Source organism: Anolis carolinensis, unplaced genomic scaffold (genome assembly GCF_035594765.1).
Source record: "Anolis carolinensis isolate JA03-04 unplaced genomic scaffold, rAnoCar3.1.pri scaffold_12, whole genome shotgun sequence".
NCBI classification, from domain to species: Eukaryota; Metazoa; Chordata; class Lepidosauria; order Squamata; family Dactyloidae; genus Anolis; species Anolis carolinensis.
The window spans coordinates 14,697,951-14,719,407 of NW_026943823.1; the positions used below are offsets into that span (position 1 = coordinate 14,697,951).

The window sequence follows — 21,457 nt, forward strand, 5'->3', positions numbered from 1 at the left end:
CTTAGAAATGGAGATTAGAAATGGAGATGAGCACCAACCCACAGAGTCGGACACGACTAGACTTAATGTCAGGGGAAAACCTTAACCTAAATAAGAAGAGGAAGGTTCCAAATGGAAAAGCGACTCCCTCTTTCCTGTTTCTCCCCCAGGCATCGCTCCTCAAGGAAGGGAGGGAGGGAGGAAGGGGGGGGGGCTCTCGGTCTCCCTCAGGAGCGTCCTGATGTCGCCTTGGAGGGGGGGGGGGTGCCATGCCATCCTTCCTCCCTCCTTTGTTTGTTTCTTTCTTTACTTCCTTCCTTCCCTTTTCCGTCCCAGGGGGAGGCCCAGAAGGAGGGGGGTTGAGTCCAAGAAAGGGGCTCCTTCCGGTCCGCGCCGTCGGGGCTTGACGTGTTCCGCGCGGCGCCTCCTTCCCCCAAAGGAAGGCGGGAAGGAAGCAAGGAAGGCAGGAAGGAAGGAAGGCGGGCTCAGCCAGCGCCAGAAGCAGGAGCAGCAGCAGCAACAGCAGCAGCCTCTACCCGCGGAGGCAGGAGCAAGGGAAGGAAGGAAGGAAAGGGGGCAAGAAGGGAGGCAAGCGGGCGGGCGGGCGGACGGGCGTCCGTCGGGGGCCTCCATGCGGCGCTGCTGCCGGGCGCGGGGCCGAAGGAGCAGGACATGCGCTCAGGAGCCCCGGCCCTGGGCCGCCCCCGCCGCCGGACCCGCCGCCCCCTCCTCCCGCCTCCTCCTCCTCCTCCCTCTTCCTCCTCCTCCTCTTCGGCCGCGGGAGGTCGTCAAGAAGCGGCGGAGGGATGCGAGGCGCCGCCGACGCCGCCCTCTCCCTCCTCCCCCTCCTCCTCCCGCTCTTCCTCGGCGCCTGCCTCAGGTGAGTCTCGCTCTCTCTCTCTCCAAAGCCCCCTGCTCTGGCGCCGGGGCGCTCTGCACGCGCTCAGAGGCACGCACCGGGAAACAGAGGATCACAGAGGGGTCCCCAAAGCCTCTCCGTCTTGGCTTTGGGGGCGGGGTCAGGGAGCCCAAGCCCCGCCCACCCGGGGGTCCAGTGTTTGGGGAGGGGGCCGCTCTCCGGCTTGGAAGTCCTTGCCATCGGGGGAGAGCTATATCCATTCCAGCCTAAAGCTTTTCCAAGGGAGACCCGAGGAGCGAGGTCCGTTGATGGGACGCAGGCACAGAGGAGCCTTCCTCGGTTGGGGAGCTCCCTCTGCTCTTTGCTGGGAAAGGGGAGCCCCGTCCCTCCCAAATGGCTTGGAAGCAGAAGGGCCAGCAGAGCATTGTACAACCTTGCAACGCATTGCATTTCACAGCATTACATTGTATAGCATTGAATAGCATTGCACAGCATTGCATTGCATAGCATTGCACAGCATTGCATTGTATAGCATTGCACAATATTGCATAGCATTGCACAGCATTGCATAGCATTACATTGTATAGCATTGCACGGTATTGCATAGCATTGCACACCATTGTATAGCATTGCACAGCATTGCATAGCATTACATTGTATAGCATTGCACAGTATTGCATAGCATTGCACAGCATTACATTGTATAGCATTGCACAGCATTACATTGTATAGCATTGCATAGCATTACATTGTATAGCATAGCATAGCATTGCACAGCATTACATTGTATAGCATTGCACAGTATTGCATAGCATTGCACACCATTGCATAGCATTACACACCATTGCATTTCACAGCACTGCACTGCACAGCATAACATAACTTTATTGCCATTGTACACCTAACAACGAAACTAAATGCCACCCCAATACGCATTATATATGTAGAATTACAAAAAAATGCCCATCCTTCCACATTCTCCTCACCATTGCACAGCCCCTAATGCCACATCAATGTGAGTTCAACAGCCCTAGGATAAAAGCTCTCTCTCAGCCTATTTCTTCTTCTTTTTGGCATACTGTACCATCTGCCAGATGGTCATCATTTGAAAAAAGAGGGCTTGGAAACAGAAGGGCTAGCATAGCATTGCATTGCATTGTATTGCACTGCATAGCATAGCATAGGTAAAGGTTTCCCCTGACGTTAAGTCCAGTCATGTCTGACTCTGGGGGTTGGTGCCCATCTCCATTTCTAAGCCAAAGAGGCGGCGTTGTCCGTAGACACCTCCAAGGTCATGTGACCGGCATGACTGCATGGAGCGCCGTTACCTTCCCGCCGGAGCGGTACCTATTGATCTACTCACATTGGCATGTTTTCGAACTGCTAGGTTGGCAGGAGCTGGGGCTAATAGCGGGCGCTCACTCCGCTCCTGGGATTTGAACCTGGGAACCTGCAAGTTCAGCAGCTCAGTGCTTTAACACACTTTGCATAGCATAACTTTATTGCCATTGCACAGTGCACAATAAAACTAAATGCCACCCCCAATATGCATTATATATGTATAATTACAAAATCCTTCCACATTCTCATCACTATTGCACAGCCCCTAATGCCACATTAGTGTGAGACCATAGAGCTCCATATAGTCACGGCTCTAAGATAAAAGCTCTCTCTCAGCCTATTTGTCCATCTTTTTGTCATCCTATACCATCCAGCAGATGGTATCACTCAAAAAGAGAGGGGTGCCCTGTGTGACCTGTTCCTTCATCCGGGGAGGGGGCCTTCCTTTCTTCCGCTGCCTCCCAGGGCTACTTGGAAAAGGGGGAGGGCCAAGCACATACGACATGGGACATGGAACGCAGGACTGATGTGGTGGGAGTCAGGACATGCGGCACATGGCACCTGGAAGGGGCCTCGGGGCCCCTCTGCATCCTTCCTTGGCCCTGAAGCCCCCCAGAGGCCAGGAGTCAGGGCAACCTCAAACCGCCTCCACAATCAGCTCTGTGTGAGCTCTCCGAGGTGCTGAACTCTCTGTCCCTCCAAAGGACACTCAGCACCTCTGAAGTGCTGGAAATGGGATTTTTGTGGCCTACATACTGCAATGGCAGTGATGCGTGGCTTCTTCTGAATGTTAAGGGTAGGCAAGATTGGGGAGAGAAAAGGGAAGGTGGCTTTCCAACTTTGGTATGGGTTTCCTTCCCCAAAAGGTTGAAATGCTGTCCCTCAACATACATTCAAGGCTGGCAGTCAGAGCTGTGAGTCTGCTTTTCCGCCCACACTTTTTTTCCCTTGGAATTGCCCTCTTCTCTGTTGGAAAAAAACTACCCTCTCCCCTTAGTCTATATATAGTAGAGTCTCGCTTATCCAACGTAAACGGGCCGGCAGAACATTGGATAAGTGAATATGTTGGATAATAAGGAGAGATTAAGGAAAAGCCTATTAAACATGAAATTAAGTTATGATTTTACAAATTAAGCACCAAAACATCATGTTATACAACAAATCTTACAGAAAAAATAGTTCAATACACAGTAATGCTATGTAGTAATTACTGTATTTATGAATTTAGCACCAAAATATCATGATATATTGAAAACATTGACTACAAAAATGCGTTGGATAATCCAGAATGTTGGATAAGCGAGTGTTGGATAAGTGAGACTCTACTGTAGTTATGTAAGTAAATTATAATATTGTTGCAATGACCGTTACAATTTTTTCCCACATATTCTCATAACATTCTGATGATTCCTGTTTTCCTATCTTTTACATTTCTATACTTATATCTGCTACTTGTACCTATCCAGTTTTTCCCCTTCCCTCTTGCTCCCTCCCCCCTCCCTCTGGGAACAGTTGTGCCTCTGCTCTTTGTATTATTTTATTTGTTCGACCGTGAGGATTAGTCCTTCCCCTGCCCTCTTTGGCCTTCTTTGGCCCAGGGCCAAAGAGTCGGGTTTCAAGAGCTCTGTCCTGATGCCCACTCTGTCCTGAGACTGCGCAAAGGCGAGTCAATGCCAAGTGCTACCCTTGGAGTGGACCTCTGCCCTGGAGGACCTTCCCTGGGCTGGGAGGAAAGCGCCCATCAAGAGGCACCCTTCTTCTTCTGCAGAGTCCTGAGATCCCTTCCCTGCATCCGTTCCCCTCCCTCCTGTGCCCCCCCCCCTCGGCCTCCTTTCTGAAGACGCTGCATGGATTCCCCTGGGAGGGAGGGAGGCTCTGAAGCTGTGCACGCAGCAGCAGCAGCAGGGATCGCAAGGGACAAGACAAGAAAGGGCGCTTTGTGGGGCCGGGGCAGGGGGGCGGGGGTTCTTGCCTGGGCCCAACAGAGAACCAAGATGTGGGCAGGGCAGCCTACAAACCCTGGAAGCCCCCAAGGGGTGACCATTGAAATGGACCTGAGAAGGGAGAATTCTCCATGCCCCCTCGCCTCTTTGAGGGCCACTCCTAAGACCTCAGCCCAGTTCCTGGGATCGTATTGCTTTGCTCTCTGCATTTTTTTCAGATGCTAAGTAACCGAGAACATCATGACAAGGACCCATTCCAGCTCAGCCATTTTATCAAGGCTGACACCTAGTAAATCACAGCAGTTTCTTCAATGGGGAGGGGGTAGCAAGAGCCCGCACTCCTCCCTGTGGGGCACGCTCCTCTCTACTTCTCCCCTGCAAGGCTATATATGTATACACATGTACAGTAGAGACTCGCTTGTCCAACGTAAACGGGCCAGCAGAACATTGGATAAGTGAATATGTTGGATAATAAGGAGAGATTAAGGAAAAGCCTATTAAACATCAAATTAGGTTATGATTTTACAAATTAAGCACCAAAACATCATGTTATACAACAAGTTTGATAGAAAAAGTAGCTCAATATGCAGTAATGCTATGTAGTAATTACTGTATTTACGAATTTAGCACCCAAATATCATGATATATTAAAAACATTGACTACAAAAATGTGTTGGATAATCCAGAACATTGGATAAGCGAGTGTTGGATGAGTGAGACTCTATTGTATATAGGGGGGACCGTAGGAACGGCAGCAGAATTATGTCCAGAGTGAAATGCAAGCACATCTCACCTCTTGCAAAGCCTGCATGCCTTGCCTTGCTTTGCAAAAGAGCTGCTATGCTTGCTAAGAGCAATCGGGCTCTTGGGATTTGCAGTGTCTCTTCACAGGGCAAGGAAGGGGGAAACGACTTTTTATCCAGCATATTGCTTTCTTGCAGAGTTATCTTTTTTTTTCTTTTCTTTTTTGAGAACAAGATTTTCCACTTAGAAGATCAGCAGTAAATCTTTTTGCAGCTTTTTTTGCGGGGGGATCACAGCAGAATAAGTGTATTGAAAAGCAAAAATTTGTGAGTGTGTGTGTGTGGGGGGGGAGTGTGCATTGGTGTGGGAGGATGAGTGGAGTTAGTCAGAGCTAGTAAGCATGTTGGGAGGAGGAGGCAAGGAAGGTGCCATTTGGAGGGACCCTGATAGCAATCTTTGGACCACTGGTGCATAGGAAAGAATCCCCAGATGTCCTTGCTTTGGGGAAGAGTCTGGGATCATAGAGAAGCTGCCCAAAGGCCCCATCCAAAGGTTGTATGTGTGAGACTTTGGCCAGGGAAGGAAAAAAGAAAGGAAGGAGAGCCCAAAGGCATGGAGATGGAGCTGCTGGGGAAGAGCAGCGGAGGGGAGCAGAGAGGGCAGAGCGCGTCCCCAGGGTTGTTCCTTAGGAAGAGCAAAACCCTTGAGTCCCCAAAGGCTGGCTTGGCCATGACAGCTTTTCCAAAGGCTGCAAGAACTTGGCAGGGAGGGATGACAGCAGCCCCCTGCGGCTTTCTGTGAGTTTGCTTTCTTTTATCTTCCCATTGGGCCTTCTTTAAAGAGAATGCTGTGCCTTCCAGGCCTCAAGTGCCAAGCCCTTACTTCCAGGTGAGGTCTAGGCCAAGCCCACATTGACCACAGAATAAGAAAGAAAGGGGCGGGTGGACTGGTTCTGTAGCATTTCAGTCTCCAGGTCCCTCCTTTTCTCACTGCTCCTTGCTTCCTCAAGACATAGACACACACGCCAAATGTTCCTCCAGGAGACAATGGAGCTTTTCCGGCTCATCCGCCACTGGAGCTCCTGACCATGGTCTCCCCCTCTCCAGGAGAGGCCTGCCTGGGGCCTCCTGTCCATCCTCCTTTGCAGGCAATCGAGGAGGAGGCCATATGCCAGGGGTCCCCAAATTTTTGAAACAGGAGGCCGGTTCACGATCCTTCAGACCGTTGGAGGGTCGGACTATAGTTGGCCACCAAGCAATAATAATTAACAACAACAACAACAACAACAACAATAATAATAATAAAGAGGATTGGAAGAGACCCTTTGGGCCATTTAGTCCAATCCCCTTCTGCCCTTGTGCACCGAAAGCACAAGCAAAACACCCCTGACAGATGGCCACCCAGCCTCAATGTTAATAATAATAATAATAATAATAATAATAATAATAATAATAATAATAATAATGAGGGTTGGAAGAGACCCCTTGGGCCATTTAATCCAACTCCTTCTGCCTTTGTGCACCAAAAGCACCAGCAAAGCATCCCTGACAGATGGCCACCCAACCTCAATGTTTAATAATAATAATAATAATAATAATAATAATAATAATAATAATAATAATAAGTGTTGTAAGAGAAGAAGAGACCCTTTGGGTCATTTAGCCCAACCCCCTTCTGCCCTTTTGCCGTGGGGGCCGGATAAATAGCTTCGATGGGCCGCATCTGGCCCCCAGGCCTTAGTTTGGGGACCCCTGCCATATGCTGTGGCAAGAGAAAAGAAGAGAGTAGAACCCACCCTGAAAGGGATGGAAAAGGGAAAGGCAGCCGGAAGGGGGCAACTGAGGTCCCAGTGGGTTCTGCCTCCACGATCAAATGAGGCATGCCTTTTAGAGAGGGCTTTCAGCAGGGAGAGAGGTGCAGTCTGATATAGCCTTCTAACCCTTCCTCATCTGGTGGCCTCCCAGCCTTTCCTGAGGGCTCCCCTCCATTCCTAGGGATACCTCTCTTAAGCCCCTCATATCCCTCACAGCCAAGAGCTTCAATGTTAAATAAGCTGCCACTGTGGATAGGAAAGCTATCCCCCTCCCATTGAAGAAGATAGTTTCTTGATCCTCACATTCAACTTAGGAAGGGAAAATGTAAGTCAGTTATTAGCTGGGGCCTTTTTGGGCTGCGTTGCATGGGAAGGCTTGGTAGGTTCGAGGCCAGCAAAATGAGTCCAATGTTGGTTTTAACCTGGGCTTCAAAGGGAGCTTTCCAAGGCATCTTTTTTTGATGTAAGACTTCTGTGGCAAGGAATGCATGGCTGGATCGATCTCCTGCCTCCCATCCCACCATCTCAGTTGTCAGACAATGGGGTCCCTGGTGCAATCTGTGTGCCAGGTGCCAAAATATTCAAGCTGCCAGGCTCTGACAGACAGGTCCCTTCTGAGGAGGCTTCCGGTCAACTCTTGTGGGAGAGACTCACTTCTCCTTCCCAATGGTGCTGCGTGGCCAAGCGTGCATGTTGGCGTGCGTGCAGGTACACAGCTGGGGAAATGTGGCCACCTGACACCTGCTCTCCCCTCTCTGCCCCATCCCCACTACTGCTTCCCCCTTTTCTAGACTGGTGTCAGGGAAAGGAGAAGCCAAGTCCACCCCGTGGAGCATGCCCCAGCCAATGTCTCCCTCTGATTTCCTCGACAAGCTCATGGGCCGGACCTCGGGTTACGATGCCCGCATCAGACCCAATTTCAAAGGTAATCATGCTTCTATTGGGGGTTGTTGGGGAACCACCATTGCCAGGTCTCACGAGGTTTCTGGAAATGGAAGGTCTGAAGATAAGTGAAGCCCAAGCTCTCCCCAAATCCCAGGCAGGCAGAGGAATGACCAATTGTCAGAGAAACCAATGGTCAGAGGTGACGCGATTGGCGGTCCAAGTCCTCCAAAGGGCCAGAGATGCCCCTTGGTGGTCTGGGTGGACCACTGATCCCACACGAAGATGAAGCCTCATCCTGAGAGCACACAAATGCACACGCAGAGGCTGCCACCACTAGTCAACTCATCTGCCTTTTCCCGTTGGCTTCCAGGCCCGCCTGTCAACGTGACATGTAACATCTTCATCAACAGTTTTGGGTCAGTCACAGAAACGACCATGGTAAGAAATGGCCCCTTCCTCCCTCCTTCCCCCTCAATCTTCTCTCATCATGCCAAGGGGTGGGGGGTGGGAGGGGCCCTGGGCCCGTCCCCTTTTCCCTCTGGGCCAGGCTGCCTGTCAGATCAGGGGCGGGCAGGGACTTGTGTTAAGAAGCTGCCCCCAATTTCCAAAGAAGCAATCCAAGGGGTTTTTCATGCATTTTGGGGAACGGATTCAGCACTTGAGTAAACCAGGAGTGGATTCCCCAGTCTACTGAGAGGGGAAGGATTGCCCATCGCTGATCCAACCCGATCTCTGCCCCATTTCCCTCTGGCGTGGTCTTTCCTACTGCACCCCTGGACCATGCCCCCCTAGGGCCCTGCCTGGCCCCTTGGCTGAGGGTCTCTCCCTTTCCTGCCCACCCAGGACTACCGGGTCAATGTCTTCCTGCGGCAGCAGTGGAACGATCCCCGCTTGGCCTACCGAGAGTACCCCGACGACTCCCTGGACCTGGACCCCTCCATGCTGGACTCCATCTGGAAGCCAGACTTGTTCTTTGCCAATGAGAAGGGGGCCAACTTCCACGAAGTCACCACCGACAACAAGCTTTTGCGCATCTTCAAGAACGGGAACGTACTTTACAGCATCAGGTTAGGAGCCACAAATTCTTGCAGAGGAAAGGTTGGAGGGGAATTACTTAGGAGACTGTAGCCCCCTGAATCTTCCACAGTCTGTGCTGCCAGTTGGGGGATTCTGTGGTGGTTCCTCCCATAGCTGCTTTTCCTTGCTTCAAATGGGCTGGTTAGGAATATTGGGAATGGTTCTTGCTGTTGGGAATCTAGGAGCTGTTAAGCTCAAATCACCCTCTTTGTGAGGTAAATTCCCAGGAAAAACAGCAGAGTGTGTGGAAGAATTCTTTCCAATGCAGCAGAGAAACTTACGCGGTGTGAGTTTAGGAAAGCCTTTGTCTCTTCAGGATGGCAAAGGATCGCAAAGTCAGCTTAAAAGTTTAAAAACATTTATTGAGGTAAAAACAAATCCATTGAAGGATAGAAAAGGTTTGGAGCTAACTAGCTTATCTAATCTGATCTAATACACGTAGACAGATTAAAATAACGAAGAATCTAGATAGCTACATCTTGACTACAAGAGGGGACAAATGCGTCCTCTCTGTGAAACAAAGCAGGAAGACTGAATGGCAACCACCTTGTGGAGAGTCCCTTTCTCCTCTAGGGCCATAAAAATTCCAAAGGCCAAATTGAGGAAGTTACATCAAGCCCTAGGAGAGATCACATTTTTAAAATCAGCAAATGGATGGGGTGGATCTAACCAGGACAGGAAGAAGGAAATAAGAGTAAAGCCTATCAAGCATGCATAGGACTGTGGGAAGGTGTCCCTAACTCTGCTCTAGGCTTGCTATCTAACAATAGAGACTTAGGCAGTGCAGAATGACATTTTTCCAACACTTGCTTCTTGGGAATAAACAGGGCAGAGTGCAATTTCAATTTTGTGTGCTATTCAATGCATGACCCTGACCCCCTTCTTTCCCCTCCCCTCAGGTTGACCCTCATCCTCTCTTGCCCCATGGATCTGAAGAACTTCCCCATGGATATCCAGACATGCATCATGCAGCTGGAGAGTTGTGAGTAAATACTGCTAAGAAAGAGAACCAAGGAGCTGAGAATGGCCCAGGCACCAGAGTCTGGGCGGGAAAGGATAGGGTGTGTGTATTGGGGTCCGTTTGAGGGCCTAGACCCCCTCTCCCTCTCCCTTAGGCTCACAGGCCTCCCTTTGCCTTACAGTTGGCTACACCATGAACGACTTGATCTTTCAGTGGGTGAAGGGCCAGGAAGCCGTTCAGGTGGCTGAAGGCCTGACGCTGCCCCAGTTCATCCTGAGAGACGAGAAGGACCTGGGCTATTGCACCAAGTCATACAACACTGGTAAGCTGCAATGGAGTGCAAATGGGTTTGAGGTCCGGCCTCTCCATTGCCTGGCAAAGGAAAGCACCTGGATGGCTGTCCCACTGCCTATCCGTCTGGGTTGCTGTGTTCTGTTGCTCTCCTTACTTGTTGCTTTTGCATTCAAAACTGGAAGCTTTGAGGAAGAAGCTCCTGGTTTAAGGATGAGTCCCTGCATACATTGCCAACTGGGTGTCTGCAAACCGGTGGCTTTTCTCTCTGAGTCTCCCTCCCTCCTCCTAGGAAAGTTCACCTGCATCGAGGTGAAGTTCCACCTGGAGCGGCAAATGGGATACTACCTCATCCAGATGTACATCCCCAGCCTGCTGATCGTCATCCTCTCCTGGGTCTCCTTCTGGATCAACATGGATGCTGCTCCTGCCCGCGTGGGGCTGGGCATCACCACTGTGCTGACCATGACCACCCAGAGTGCAGGCTCCCGGGCCTCGCTACCTAAGGTCAGTGACTAGGTGGGCGGGGGCGGGGAGGGGGGGGATGGAAGCAAAAAGTGCCCAAACCCACGTCGCCTTTCCAAAGAAGCCTCAACAGCTTTCAGGTACCCCAGGTGACTCTCTTCTTGTGGGTCAAGAAGGATGATCTTGGCAGAACACATCCCTCACCCTTTTCATAAGGAAAGGAGTCCAGTTCCCACCCACTGACACTTTTGCCTGGGATGCTGCTGCTGCACCAGATGTGCTGTTGCCATAACAACTGAGGCTGTAAGGTGCACTTCTGGGCTCAGCGCCCCCACAATTGCAGAGTGCTTAAGGGAGGGGTGTGTGTGCCCCTCAGGGATCGGGAGGAAGGCTCCAGAATGGTCTGGAGGATGCTGCAGAAAGGGGGGGGGGGTTGCTGCGGGGCCAGGGGCTATGTCCATCATCATCATCATCATCATCATCATCAGCATCATAATCTGCTTTCCCATCCCGACCCCCAAACTGTGTCTTAACATAGTTAATAAATATAGAATCAGAGAATCAAGTTAGAAGAGACCACATAGGTCATCCAGTCCAATCCCCTGCCATGCATGAAAAGCACAGTCAAAGCACCCCTGACAGATGGCTATCCAACCTCAGTTTAAAATCCTCTAAATAAGGGGCCTCCACTGCACTCTGAGGGAGAGCGTTCCACTGCTGAGTACTGTTTTCACAGTCAGGATGTTTCTCCTAATGTTCAGATGGAATCTCCTTTCCTGTAGTTTCAACCCATGGCTCCGTGTATATTAAAAAATACAGATTTTTAAAAATCCTACAAAGAGACATTTTAGCAACACGTGATGGTTAGATGGTAATTGCATAGGACCAAAACCTTATCTGCAATGTCATAAAAAGGCAGCAAAAAGCCTCATGGGTGGGGAGGTCCAGCAGGGCCTTCCTGGACGTGACCCCCCATACACACATAAACTCTTTCATTTATTTATTTATTTATTTATTTATTTCCAACATTTATATTCCGCCCATCTCACTCGAAGAGACTCAGGGCGGCTTACAACAAATGGCTACAAATTCAATGGCTACACATAGTTACAAATCATAGCAGTACATAGAATTAATTAAAAACTATTAAATACAATATAAAAATTTAAAACATATGGTTAGATCAATTCGTCCAAGAAACATCATGCTGTAGCCATACATCGGTCCATGTCGTCTTTGTCATTTATTCATTAAACGCCTGAGCACATAACCATGTTTTTAGGGCTCTTCTGAAGCCCAGGAGGGTTGGGGCTTGTTGAATATCTCATAATCACACCCCGGAATCTTTGGCAGGTCTCCTATGTCAAAGCCATAGACATCTGGATGGCTGTCTGCCTCCTCTTCGTCTTCGCCGCCTTGCTGGAGTACGCTGCCGTCAACTTTGTCTCTCGGCAACACAAAGAGTTCATGCGCCTTCGCCGGAGGCAGCGCCGGCAGCGGATGGTGAGTGGATGGAGTGCCTCACACACATGCGCGCGCACACCTTCCTCCTCCTCCTCTTCCTTTTTCCTCCTCCAGACTGTCTTCTTATGGGACAAGGGTCTAGAACAATTGGGCAGAGCTGCAGGGAACTAACACAGGGGGAAGATAGGGGCCTATCTCCCCATGAAGCAAAGGCTGAGCTGCTCTCAGTGTGTCATTACCTTTGTCAAGGGGTTCAGGGACCATTCATACAGCTTTTTGTCCGTGGGCTTCCTAGCTTTGCACCCTTGTTTTTTCTGTTTTCAACTTCTGGGTAATATAAAACACTCTGTGATGTAAAGAGCTAGATCAGTTGCATATTTCAGACATTACTTATTTGACTGATAGATCAATAGTTCCAGTGAATTAGGCTCGGTTGCTTTTTTGTGCGTGTGTGTGTGTCAGGAGCAACTTGAGAAACTTCAAGCCGCTTCTGGAGTGATAGAATTGGCCGTCTGCAAGGACGTTGCCCAGGAGATGCCCAGATGTTTTGATGTTTTACCATCCTTGTGGGAGGCTTCTCTCATGTCCCTGTATGGAGCTGGAGCTGATAGAGGGAGCTCATCCGCGCTCTCCCTGGGTGGTATTCAAACCTGGCAGCTTGCAGATCAGCAGCCCAGCCTTCAAGTCACAAGGCTTTAGCCCACTACTCCACCGGAGGCTGCTTACAATGGAGTGAAATTAAGGAGTGCTACCCTGAAAATAATAAAATACTTGTAGATTAAAACACAATTTGAAAACATGGGTCAGAATGACCCGAGAAGACAAGGGGAAGATGCTGCTTAACTGAAGGCCAACTTGGACGGCTTTCTCGGTGTTGGGTTGTCCTAAGCTTAGGCCCACCCTGGGTCTCTTGCAGCACAGCTAGTAACAAAGCCCAACCTTTGCAGAGGAGATGGAAAAAGTAACTCCTGGAGAGTGAGAAGAATTGCAGAGAGCAAGGGTTACAACCCCCCAGGGATCAGCTGTAGGCCTCTGACGTGGCCAGAGCAAAATGTGTGCAGGACTTGGCTCTGAGGTGGAGGCTCCACTGGCTGCTTGCCCCAGAGTTGGGCCAGAGCCCATCGGCCAAGCCTTGTGGACCTCGCATGCCTTTCCTCCTGGCTCAGCTGGCCAAGGCAGAGAGCCATCCAAAGACACACCCCCTCCCATGCTCCCCAGTGGGGATACCAGTGGGGAATGGGGAGAGTGGATTTCCCTTTGGGTGCCCAGTTGTTCTGGCCAGCCATTTGGCTGCTTCTTCCTTGGCTGCCACTCCAACCACTGCTCCAGCCTCCTCCAGTACTTGGCCAGGGTCACCAGACTGCCCTCTCGTGGCCCAGGCAGTGAATGCAGACCCCACATAAAGAACGAGCCTTGGAACAGGCGGGCAGCCAGCTGGACATTGCCTCTCTTTGCAAACACATTTGCACACATTGTGGAGGGATACTCTGGGAGGGCTGCAGAGGGTCACCCATCAGTTGGAGGGAGGGTAGGGCTCCACAGAGATCCTGTGAGATTTCCCTTTGCCACGGTAGATCCATCCCAAATCCAGTCCAGGGAGTGGGCTGTTGGGCATGATGAGAGTGGGGCAGAAGCTGCCCTGGCCAGAGGCAGAAATGGGGGGCTGCTTAGGAAAGGGTGCCCCTGTGGATGGGTAGAATAGAGAGGACACAAAGCTTCATCACCCCAGAGAGGCAGCTGTAGCCCTGCAGGCTGTTGTTGGGGGGACTGTGCCCCTTCCTGCCCCCCAGTAGCCCTTCCTGCTTGTGGGTCCGCTCCTACCTGTCCTACCTGCAGCCACTTCCTTCTCCCATATCCTCCCTCTGTGTCCTCCTCATCTCTGGTGTACATACCTTTTTACATAAACAAGAGAGAATAAAATCTACTCCAAAATAAGCTAAATCCTCAGCTTTTGGAGATGCCACCATTTCAGTTCGCTTGATGCAACTTCCTGGCAAGGCGGCAACAGTCTCACTACCTGGCATGGGAAGGCCACCCCAAAGGGAGCTCCATGGCCTGCCCCTCTGCCTCTTCTCTCACTGCTGAATGGTTGAGGGGGGAGGAAATCTGCCCTTGGGTGGCTGCCACCCTCATCTGCTGCCTACATTTGTCTTTTTGGAGCTGTTTTCTGGAGGCCCTGAATAGTGGGGTGGGGTGTGATATCCCTGAGCTTCCAAACCCCTCTTCATCTCGAGGTGGGAGCTTTTCTCTTGCCCTTTGTACCCACGTGACCCTGACCATTGCTTCCTCTGCCCTCCCCCCTTTTTGCACAATGTGCATGCGTGTGCATGTTTGTGTGTGTGTGTGTGTGTGTGTGTGTGTAGGGGGGATGTGTGCAGCCTCCCTAAGGAGGGGGGTGGTCCTTTCCATGCAAGGCGCCCAAAGGCGCTCAGTACCAGGCAAACCCAGTTCAGCTCTGCTGCCGCTGCTGCTGCTGCTGAACTTGAACCGGCTGCTGAGCCATGGACTCCCTTGGTCACCCAGTCTCCTGTTTCTGTTTGATGTGCCCTCCCTTCCTGCTGGACGCCAAAGGGCCTGGCCAGCTGGACGCCCAGCCTCGAGTCCCTGCAGCAGCTGGAGGACCTGCCCAGCAGCAGCGAGTCCACCTACGAGACCCTCTCTCAATTCAGCAGCATCGGCTCCAGGGTAAAAAGACCAAAGCGGCAAGCCCACCGCCCCTCCCTCACTCCCAGCCCCACGCTGCCCGACACCCCACTGCTACCTCCTCCATGGATCATGCCCTTCCCAGCCTGCTTTGCATGTGGACCCTCCCGCCCTGAACCTCTCACAGACCCCCTCTCCTTGTGCATTGTCTCCCTGTGCTTTGTGTGGGAAGCCCGCCTGACAGAGCAATCCACAAATGCACCAGTTCTCAGGGGTGGTAGGGACGCCTAGGGTGGGGTGGGGGTCCTGCCATCAATGGCCATCAAGTTATGATAGTGTTGGGAAATCTGAGCTGTTAGGCTTAAAAATAGCCCTCAGTTGGGGTAATTCCACCATAAATATCAGAGTACCAGAAGGAGCCCCCAGCAATGCAGTGGGATAAACCCCTAAACTGCTGTGCTTGCTGACCGAAAGGTTGGTGGTTTGAATCCAGGGAGCAGAGTGAGCTCCTGCTGTTAGCCTCAGCTTCTGCCAACCTAGCAGTTCGAAAACATGCAAATGTGAGTAGATCAATAGGTACTGCTCTGGTCGGAAGATAATGGCGCTCCATGCAGTAATGCCAGCCATTTGACCTTGGAGGTGTCTATGGACAATGCCGACTCTCTGGCTTAGAAATGGAGATGAGCACCAACCCCTAAAGTCAGACACAACTGGACTCAATGTCAGGGAAAAATCTTTACCCTTACCAGAAGTAAACTTCATAACAAGCTGAAACTTATGTGTGGTGAGCTAGGATATGCTTCTATTCCTTAGAATGGCTTAGGATTGCAGAGTCAGAACTCTAGGTTCAAAAATATTTATTGAAGTAAAAGAAATACATTCTTGTTCGAAAAGGCCTTGGAGCTATCTAGCTTACTAAGTCTCGTCTTCTAAAAAGGTAAAAAGTCCATGCAGCTACATTTTGGCTAGAGAGAGGCAAAATGTGCATCCTTAACAGTAGAAAGAAAAGCAGAAGACAATGGCGAATGGCCACATGGCTAAGTAAGGGCAATAAAACTTTTAAAAAGGAAGTTGCCTCACAGAATTCCATTGCTACATCATCAAAGGGGGTGAGGAGACAGTGGCTAGCAGAAAGCCCTTTTGGGAAAAATGCATAGGAATATGGGGAAAGGAATTCCCCAGCTTAGCCCTGTCTCTACACTAACTACTCATTGAGGACTGGAAACTTGATGACACAAGAAACTTGTGCAGACCAGGGATGAAACCCAACAGATAGTAAGTGAGGGAGGACAAAATGGCAGCTTTGGTAGAAGTGTGGGCCAAATTTTTGGGGGGGGGGGCGTCAGAGTCAAGCACCTCCTCCCATTTTTCTCTCCCTTTTCCTTCCTTTCTTTCCAGGAGGAGGAGCTGGTCCGAGAGAGTCGCTTTTATTTCCGGGGCTACGGCCTGGGCCACTGCCTGCAGCAAGCGAAGGACAGTGGAGGAGCCCCGTCTGCAGAGAGCCCACACCTGTACAGCCCCCCACCCCCTGCCGCTGCCGCTGCCGCCGCTGCCGCTGCTCTAATACGGGAAGGGGAGCTGCTCCGGAGGCGCTACCTGGACCGGGCCAAGCGCATCGACACCATCTCCCGGGCTGTCTTCCCCTTCACCTTTTTAGTCTTCAACATCTTCTACTGGCTGGTCTACAAAGTCCTACGTTCCGAGGACGTCCACCCGGTAGCTCCCTGAGGAGTCAAAGGGGCCGAGGAAGGAGCCCATGGGACAGGCTGCTTGTGACCTTCCTCTCGGCATTTGCTCAACTGCGAGACGCTAGGGCTGTGAGCGACTCCTTCAACCATACCCTCCCTTTTTGGTGGAGTCACCCAAGCCTCCTGGCCAGGACTCTCGCACCAGCCATGGCCACCCCTTTCCAGAGGCTGCTATCTGAACCCATAAAATTGGCTTCTGTACTGGACCTGTTCATCCTTCAGGGACAAGCCAGGCCTGCCAGGTCCAGTGGGTCAGGCTCAGCCTTTCCAAGTGTGCAGCTGCCCTCCTCCAGTGCATGGACCACAGTGCTCCGCATGACGCAGAGGAGGAAGCATGGTGGGCTTCCACCCAGCAACCTGGCCTGGTGCTCAAGGCCCCACTTGTGCTTGTGTCCTGCACTGCTAGCTTGGAGGGTGGGCCAGAAGCTGCCTCAGCCCCCCCAGTAAAAACCCATGTCCATCCCAGCCACATAAGAAGAGCAAATAGGTGCTATAGGATTGCATTCATTCCCAGTGCCAAGCATCCTTAGTGGAATGATACACCACTGACCTCACATAGTAACTACAACAGTGTTACATTAGTATGTGGTTGAATACAGGTGATGGATAGAACTAAGGTTCATCTAAATTTTAAGATATGGAACATGAATTCAATTTGGATGTTTGGGCCGTTGCAGCTATCAGACCCATAGGTTTGTCTTGCGCTGTGCTTTGCAGACAGCAGGAGCCTAGGCTAAAAGGAACCAAGGCACTGGCCACTGGCTTTGGAGAACTTCAAGAGGTAGGGAAAGAGTTCTTTGTGTAGGCTTCTCTCTGGCTTGGAGGGAGCCTCCCTGGATGCTTTCATGCTCCATTTCATTGCCTGTTCCGTGGTGGAGTTTTTCGCAAAGCTAAGCTCCAGAACCTCGTTGGCGAAGTGTGTTAAAGCACTGAGCTGCTGAACTTGCAAACCGAAAGGTCCCAGGTTCAAATCCCAGGAGCGGAGTGAGCGTCCGCTGTTGCTCCAACTTCTGCCAACCTAGCAGTTCGAAAATATGCCAATGTGAGTAGATCAATAGGTACCACTCCGGCGGGAAGGTAACGGCACTCCATACAGTCATGCCAGCCACATGACCTTGGAGGTGTCTATGGACAACACCGGCTCTTCGGCTTAGAAATGGAGATGAGCACCAACCCCCAGAGTCGGGCATGACTGGACTTAATGTCAGGGGAAACCTTTACCTTTTTAAGCTCCAGATGTCTTTGAGCAGAGGGTCCAGGAAAGCAGGTGGTTGATCATTCCGAGAACTGGCTCTACCTGTGCAATTCCATTTCAGGAGACCCTCGTCCTGGCAGCAGAGGCCCGTTTATCTGCTTCTGACTTCAGGACATCCTTTGGTTGCCAGGACTCCCACATAACGTCCCCTTTCATCATCCCGTCCCCACATGCCCCACTCCATGGACTAAATCTTCCTGTGTGTTGGCTCCGGAGGGCCACCTGTTTCGCAACAGCCTCCCTTCTCCATGCTGCTGCCTTTTCAACACATGCCCTCACCTCGTTGCCATGACCACCACATCCCATTTTGACTTTGTATGATTGCAATGATAAGACTGCACGGAGAATCATCCACTTTAGCAACAGGAAAAATCCCCACAAAAGCCTCACTGCTTTCGGGAAGCAGGAACTGGCTTTTTCAGAATGCCATCATTTGGCAGTGACATCAAGTGTATCAGGAACACAGGATGCTGAAACAGCTTCCCTGCATCATCTCTCTGGAGAGGCCAGTCAGAATTCAACCTAGGGCTTCATGCAAAGGAAAATGGGGGCTGCCCTGAGACCGAGTCAGTCCCTTGGGACTGTCCATCCAGCCCAGTGCTGCTAACATTGGCTGGGTCCACTCTGGGATTCCAGCTAGGACTCCTTGGCAGCTCCTGTTAGGAAGCCACATCTGGATCCAGTTCAGGCTAGCTTCCAAATGCAACTGAGTTCAGACAGGATGAGAATAGAATTCCACATAAATGCTCTGAAGATTAACATAACCCCTGACAGGAAGTCTGACGGCAGACTGAAGGGGTCCCAAGGATCATCTGTTCCAACCCTGTTCTGCCAGGAGAAAAAATGCATTTCAGGTTTTGTTTGGGGGGAGTGGAGGCTCAATGCCCTGGCCTAGCCAAGACAAATGGGCCACTCTCTTTAGTGCTCTCACTGGAAGGGCCAGCCTGGGCCTTTCTTCCCACCCGACTGCTCTCTCTGCTTGGATGGCCCTCCACCAGAGGTGGAAAAGGGGTGTGTTCCTTGGGGGTCCTCTCCTGCTGCTGTCCTCCATGGGGCATGTCTGGGAGGGGCCTCAGCCAGATATAAACCTGGACAGTCCCTGGAGAGACTGGGGGAGTTTTGGAAACAATGCATTTTTAAAACAAATTCTGATCTTCCTACACAAATAAAAATGCCTTGGGGGTTTTCATTCACGTGCCTGGTGTTTTTCCCAGTGGAAGGGCAGCCATAACACAGAAGGGGTGGAGGGGGTTGCAAGTCGAAGGGGTGAGGAGGAGGGTGAACAAAACTACTCTCAGGCAAGGGCGGACCAAATATTGCCCCCAGTCACTGAACAAGTGAGCTGTTCAAGGAGCTGAGACTTTCAGGCCAGGTCCAGGGATCCTGATCCTTCAGGACCAATCCCTGTGGTGAAGATCCAGCCTCTGCCTTGGCAAGGTGGGCTGGACAGAAGGACTGCCCAAGAGCCCCCCTCGGTCTGCATGCCATCATCCCTGGGGATGTTGGGGGGCTGGTCCTTGCTCTTCCCTCCTTTCTCCCTCCCTCCCTCCTTCGCTGGTCTGCCGCCAGCTTCAGAGAATGGCCAACTGTCTTTGGGGCCTGAGCCCAGGAGAGGCAGCCACCCAGTACCAAGGCGGACCGACCAGCGCATCTGCGGAAGGCTGGCACCACAGCCAAGCGGGCATCACAGCTGCGGTGGCCCCCTCCTCTGAAGTGAGCCTCAGTCCTCTGCTGGACTCCCCGCCAATGCTCACAGTCCGACTCTGTTGAACCACTAATGGGGGAGGGTTGAGAGAAACTTTCGAGAGGAAATGACAGAGGCAAAGCTCCCATTTGTGCCAACTCTCCCAGGGCAGCCCCCCACACTCCTGGTCTCGCTTGATACCCCACCCCACTTTGGCAATCTGAGCCAGAGGACCAACAAGGGTTGGAGGGAGAGGGCTCTCCAGAGGAAGTGAGTTACTCCAGGACAGAAGAAGTAACCGGATCCTTCATCTCCTGACCAATCCTTGGCCGAGCTCTCACCTTCTCACTGGGCCTTTTGATGATCTGCTATTTAGTTTTTTTATCATGTCAGAAGCAAACAGGGTACAGTTGTAATGTATGTAAAAAGACAGTTAAAAAATTGGCATTATACCAAATGTCCTTTGCCCAGAAGCTGGCCACTTGGAGTGCCTCTGGTGTTGCTATAAGAAGGTCCTTCATTGTGCATGTGGCAGAGCTCAGGCTGCCTTGCAATAGGTGGTCTGTGGTTTGCTCATGTCCACACTCACAGGTTGGGGACTCCACTTTGTAGCCCCATTTCTTAAGGTTGGCTCTGCATCACATGGTGCCAGAGAGCAATCTGTTCAACACCTTCCAAGTCACCCAGTCTTTTGTGTGTCCAGAAGGGAATCTCTCATTCGGTATCAGCCATGGCTTGAGATTCTGGGTTTTAGCCTGCCACTTTTGGTCTCTCGCTTGCTGAGATGTTCCTGTAGATCTTAGAAAACTATTTCTTGATTTAAGGCATTGGAATGCTGTCTGATATCCAGACAGGGGATGGGCCAGATATATCACTGCCTTGGTCCTTTCATTATTGGCTGCTACTTCCCAGTGGATGTCAGGTGGTGCAATTCTGGCCCAACAGTATAATTTCTCCAATGGTGTAGGACATAGACATTCTGCGATAATGTGGCATGTCTCATTAAGAGCCACATCCACTGTTTTAATGTGGTGAGATGTATTCCACTTTGGGCATGTGTATTCAGCAGCAGAGTAGCAAAGCGCAAGGGCAGATGTCTTCACTGTGTCTGATTGTGATCCCCAGGTTGTGTCAGTCAGCTTTCGTATATTATTTCTAGCACCCACTTTTTGCTTGATATTCAAGCAAATGCTTCTTATAAGTCAGAGCATGGTCCAGAGTGATTCCCAGGTATTTGGGTGTATTGCAATGCTCCAGAGGGATTCCTTCCCAGGTCATCCTCAGAGCTCGAGATGCTTGTCTGTTCTTAGGGTGAAAAGCACACGTCTGTGTTTCAGATGGATTAGGAATCAGCTGGTTTTTCCTGTAGTAGGCAGTAAGATCACCTAAAGCTTTGGAGAGCTTCTGTTCAACCATTTCAAAGCTCCCTGCTTGGCTTGAAGGAGGGGAAGGAGGCACAAAGACAGGAAACTCTCCGTTTTCTTGAGCTTGGAAGAGACATGGCAACCCCATGAATTTTGCAGGGTTTTCTTAGGCAAGGAATCCTCAGAGGTGAGTTTGCCAGTTTCATGTAGGATATGTTGGTGATCTCTCATCCAAGTCCTAATAGGGGCTGACCTTGCTTAGCTTCCAGAGATCAAGCTGGATTGGCACCTTGAGGGCACTTAGGCCATATGGTGACTCCTTCTGCCCACATCAGTGGAACATGATCCTGTCTTTCCTTCCATTTCTTTAGCTAGAGAGTCTGAAAGCATTGGAAGGACAACAGAGCAGACCAGGCCCTTTGTTGGGGGAAAGACATCTCTAAAAGGAAATCCAGCAAATACACAGGAGAGAGATGGTGAGAGAGAGAGAGTAAAAGAAAAAGATAAAAAAAACATCCCCATGAGCTATAGAGTTCTGATTTGATCTCATTCTGGGGCGGATGGGGTGTGGGAGTAGGACTTTCAAATGCATATTTTGACCCATTTGCTGGCACAATTAGTCGCAGTCTGGAGCCAAGCAGTATCTGTGATCTCATCTGATCCCTGGCTCTGATGAGGCCTGTTTTGCACTGCATTTCAGCAGAGAGGCAACGATGGGAAGAGGAGCTCCCTCTCTTTAGTTGTCTTTGCCGCAGCCAAAGAGCAGCCTAAAACCCAGTTCTTGTGTTGCAGGCAAAGTGGCCAAAGGCAGACTTCTTGGCCTCCCAACCTGATGCTGATCTGAAATGTGTGGAGTAATTTCGGGTGCTGAGGTTTCTAAAGCCTGGCGACAATGACCCTTGATGATATTGTGTAGTCTTGTGCATTACGTATCAATTATA

The 21,457-nt window shown here is 51.0% G+C and overlaps 1 protein-coding gene across 2 annotated transcripts; it reads left to right on the forward strand.

Moving 5' to 3' along the window:
• The first annotated feature begins 429 nt into the window (after positions 1 to 429).
• LOC100556220 (glycine receptor subunit alpha-4) lies at positions 430 to 18,657 on the forward strand. 2 transcript variants are annotated; one of them, XM_008122382.2, is made up of 10 exons: positions 430 to 859; positions 7,471 to 7,604; positions 7,935 to 8,002; positions 8,408 to 8,631; positions 9,541 to 9,623; positions 9,784 to 9,924; positions 10,186 to 10,400; positions 11,712 to 11,861; positions 14,394 to 14,507; positions 15,864 to 18,657. In XM_008122382.2, the coding sequence occupies exons 1-10, from the start codon at positions 786 to 788 to the stop codon at positions 16,191 to 16,193; spliced, it is 1,533 nt and encodes a 510-aa protein (XP_008120589.2). In that variant the 5' UTR covers positions 430 to 785; the 3' UTR covers positions 16,194 to 18,657. The 2 variants fall into 2 exon arrangements, with proteins under 2 accessions (XP_008120589.2, XP_003228685.2); XM_003228637.3 differs by lacking the exon at positions 14,394 to 14,507.
• The last annotated feature ends 2,800 nt before the right edge of the window (positions 18,658 to 21,457 follow it).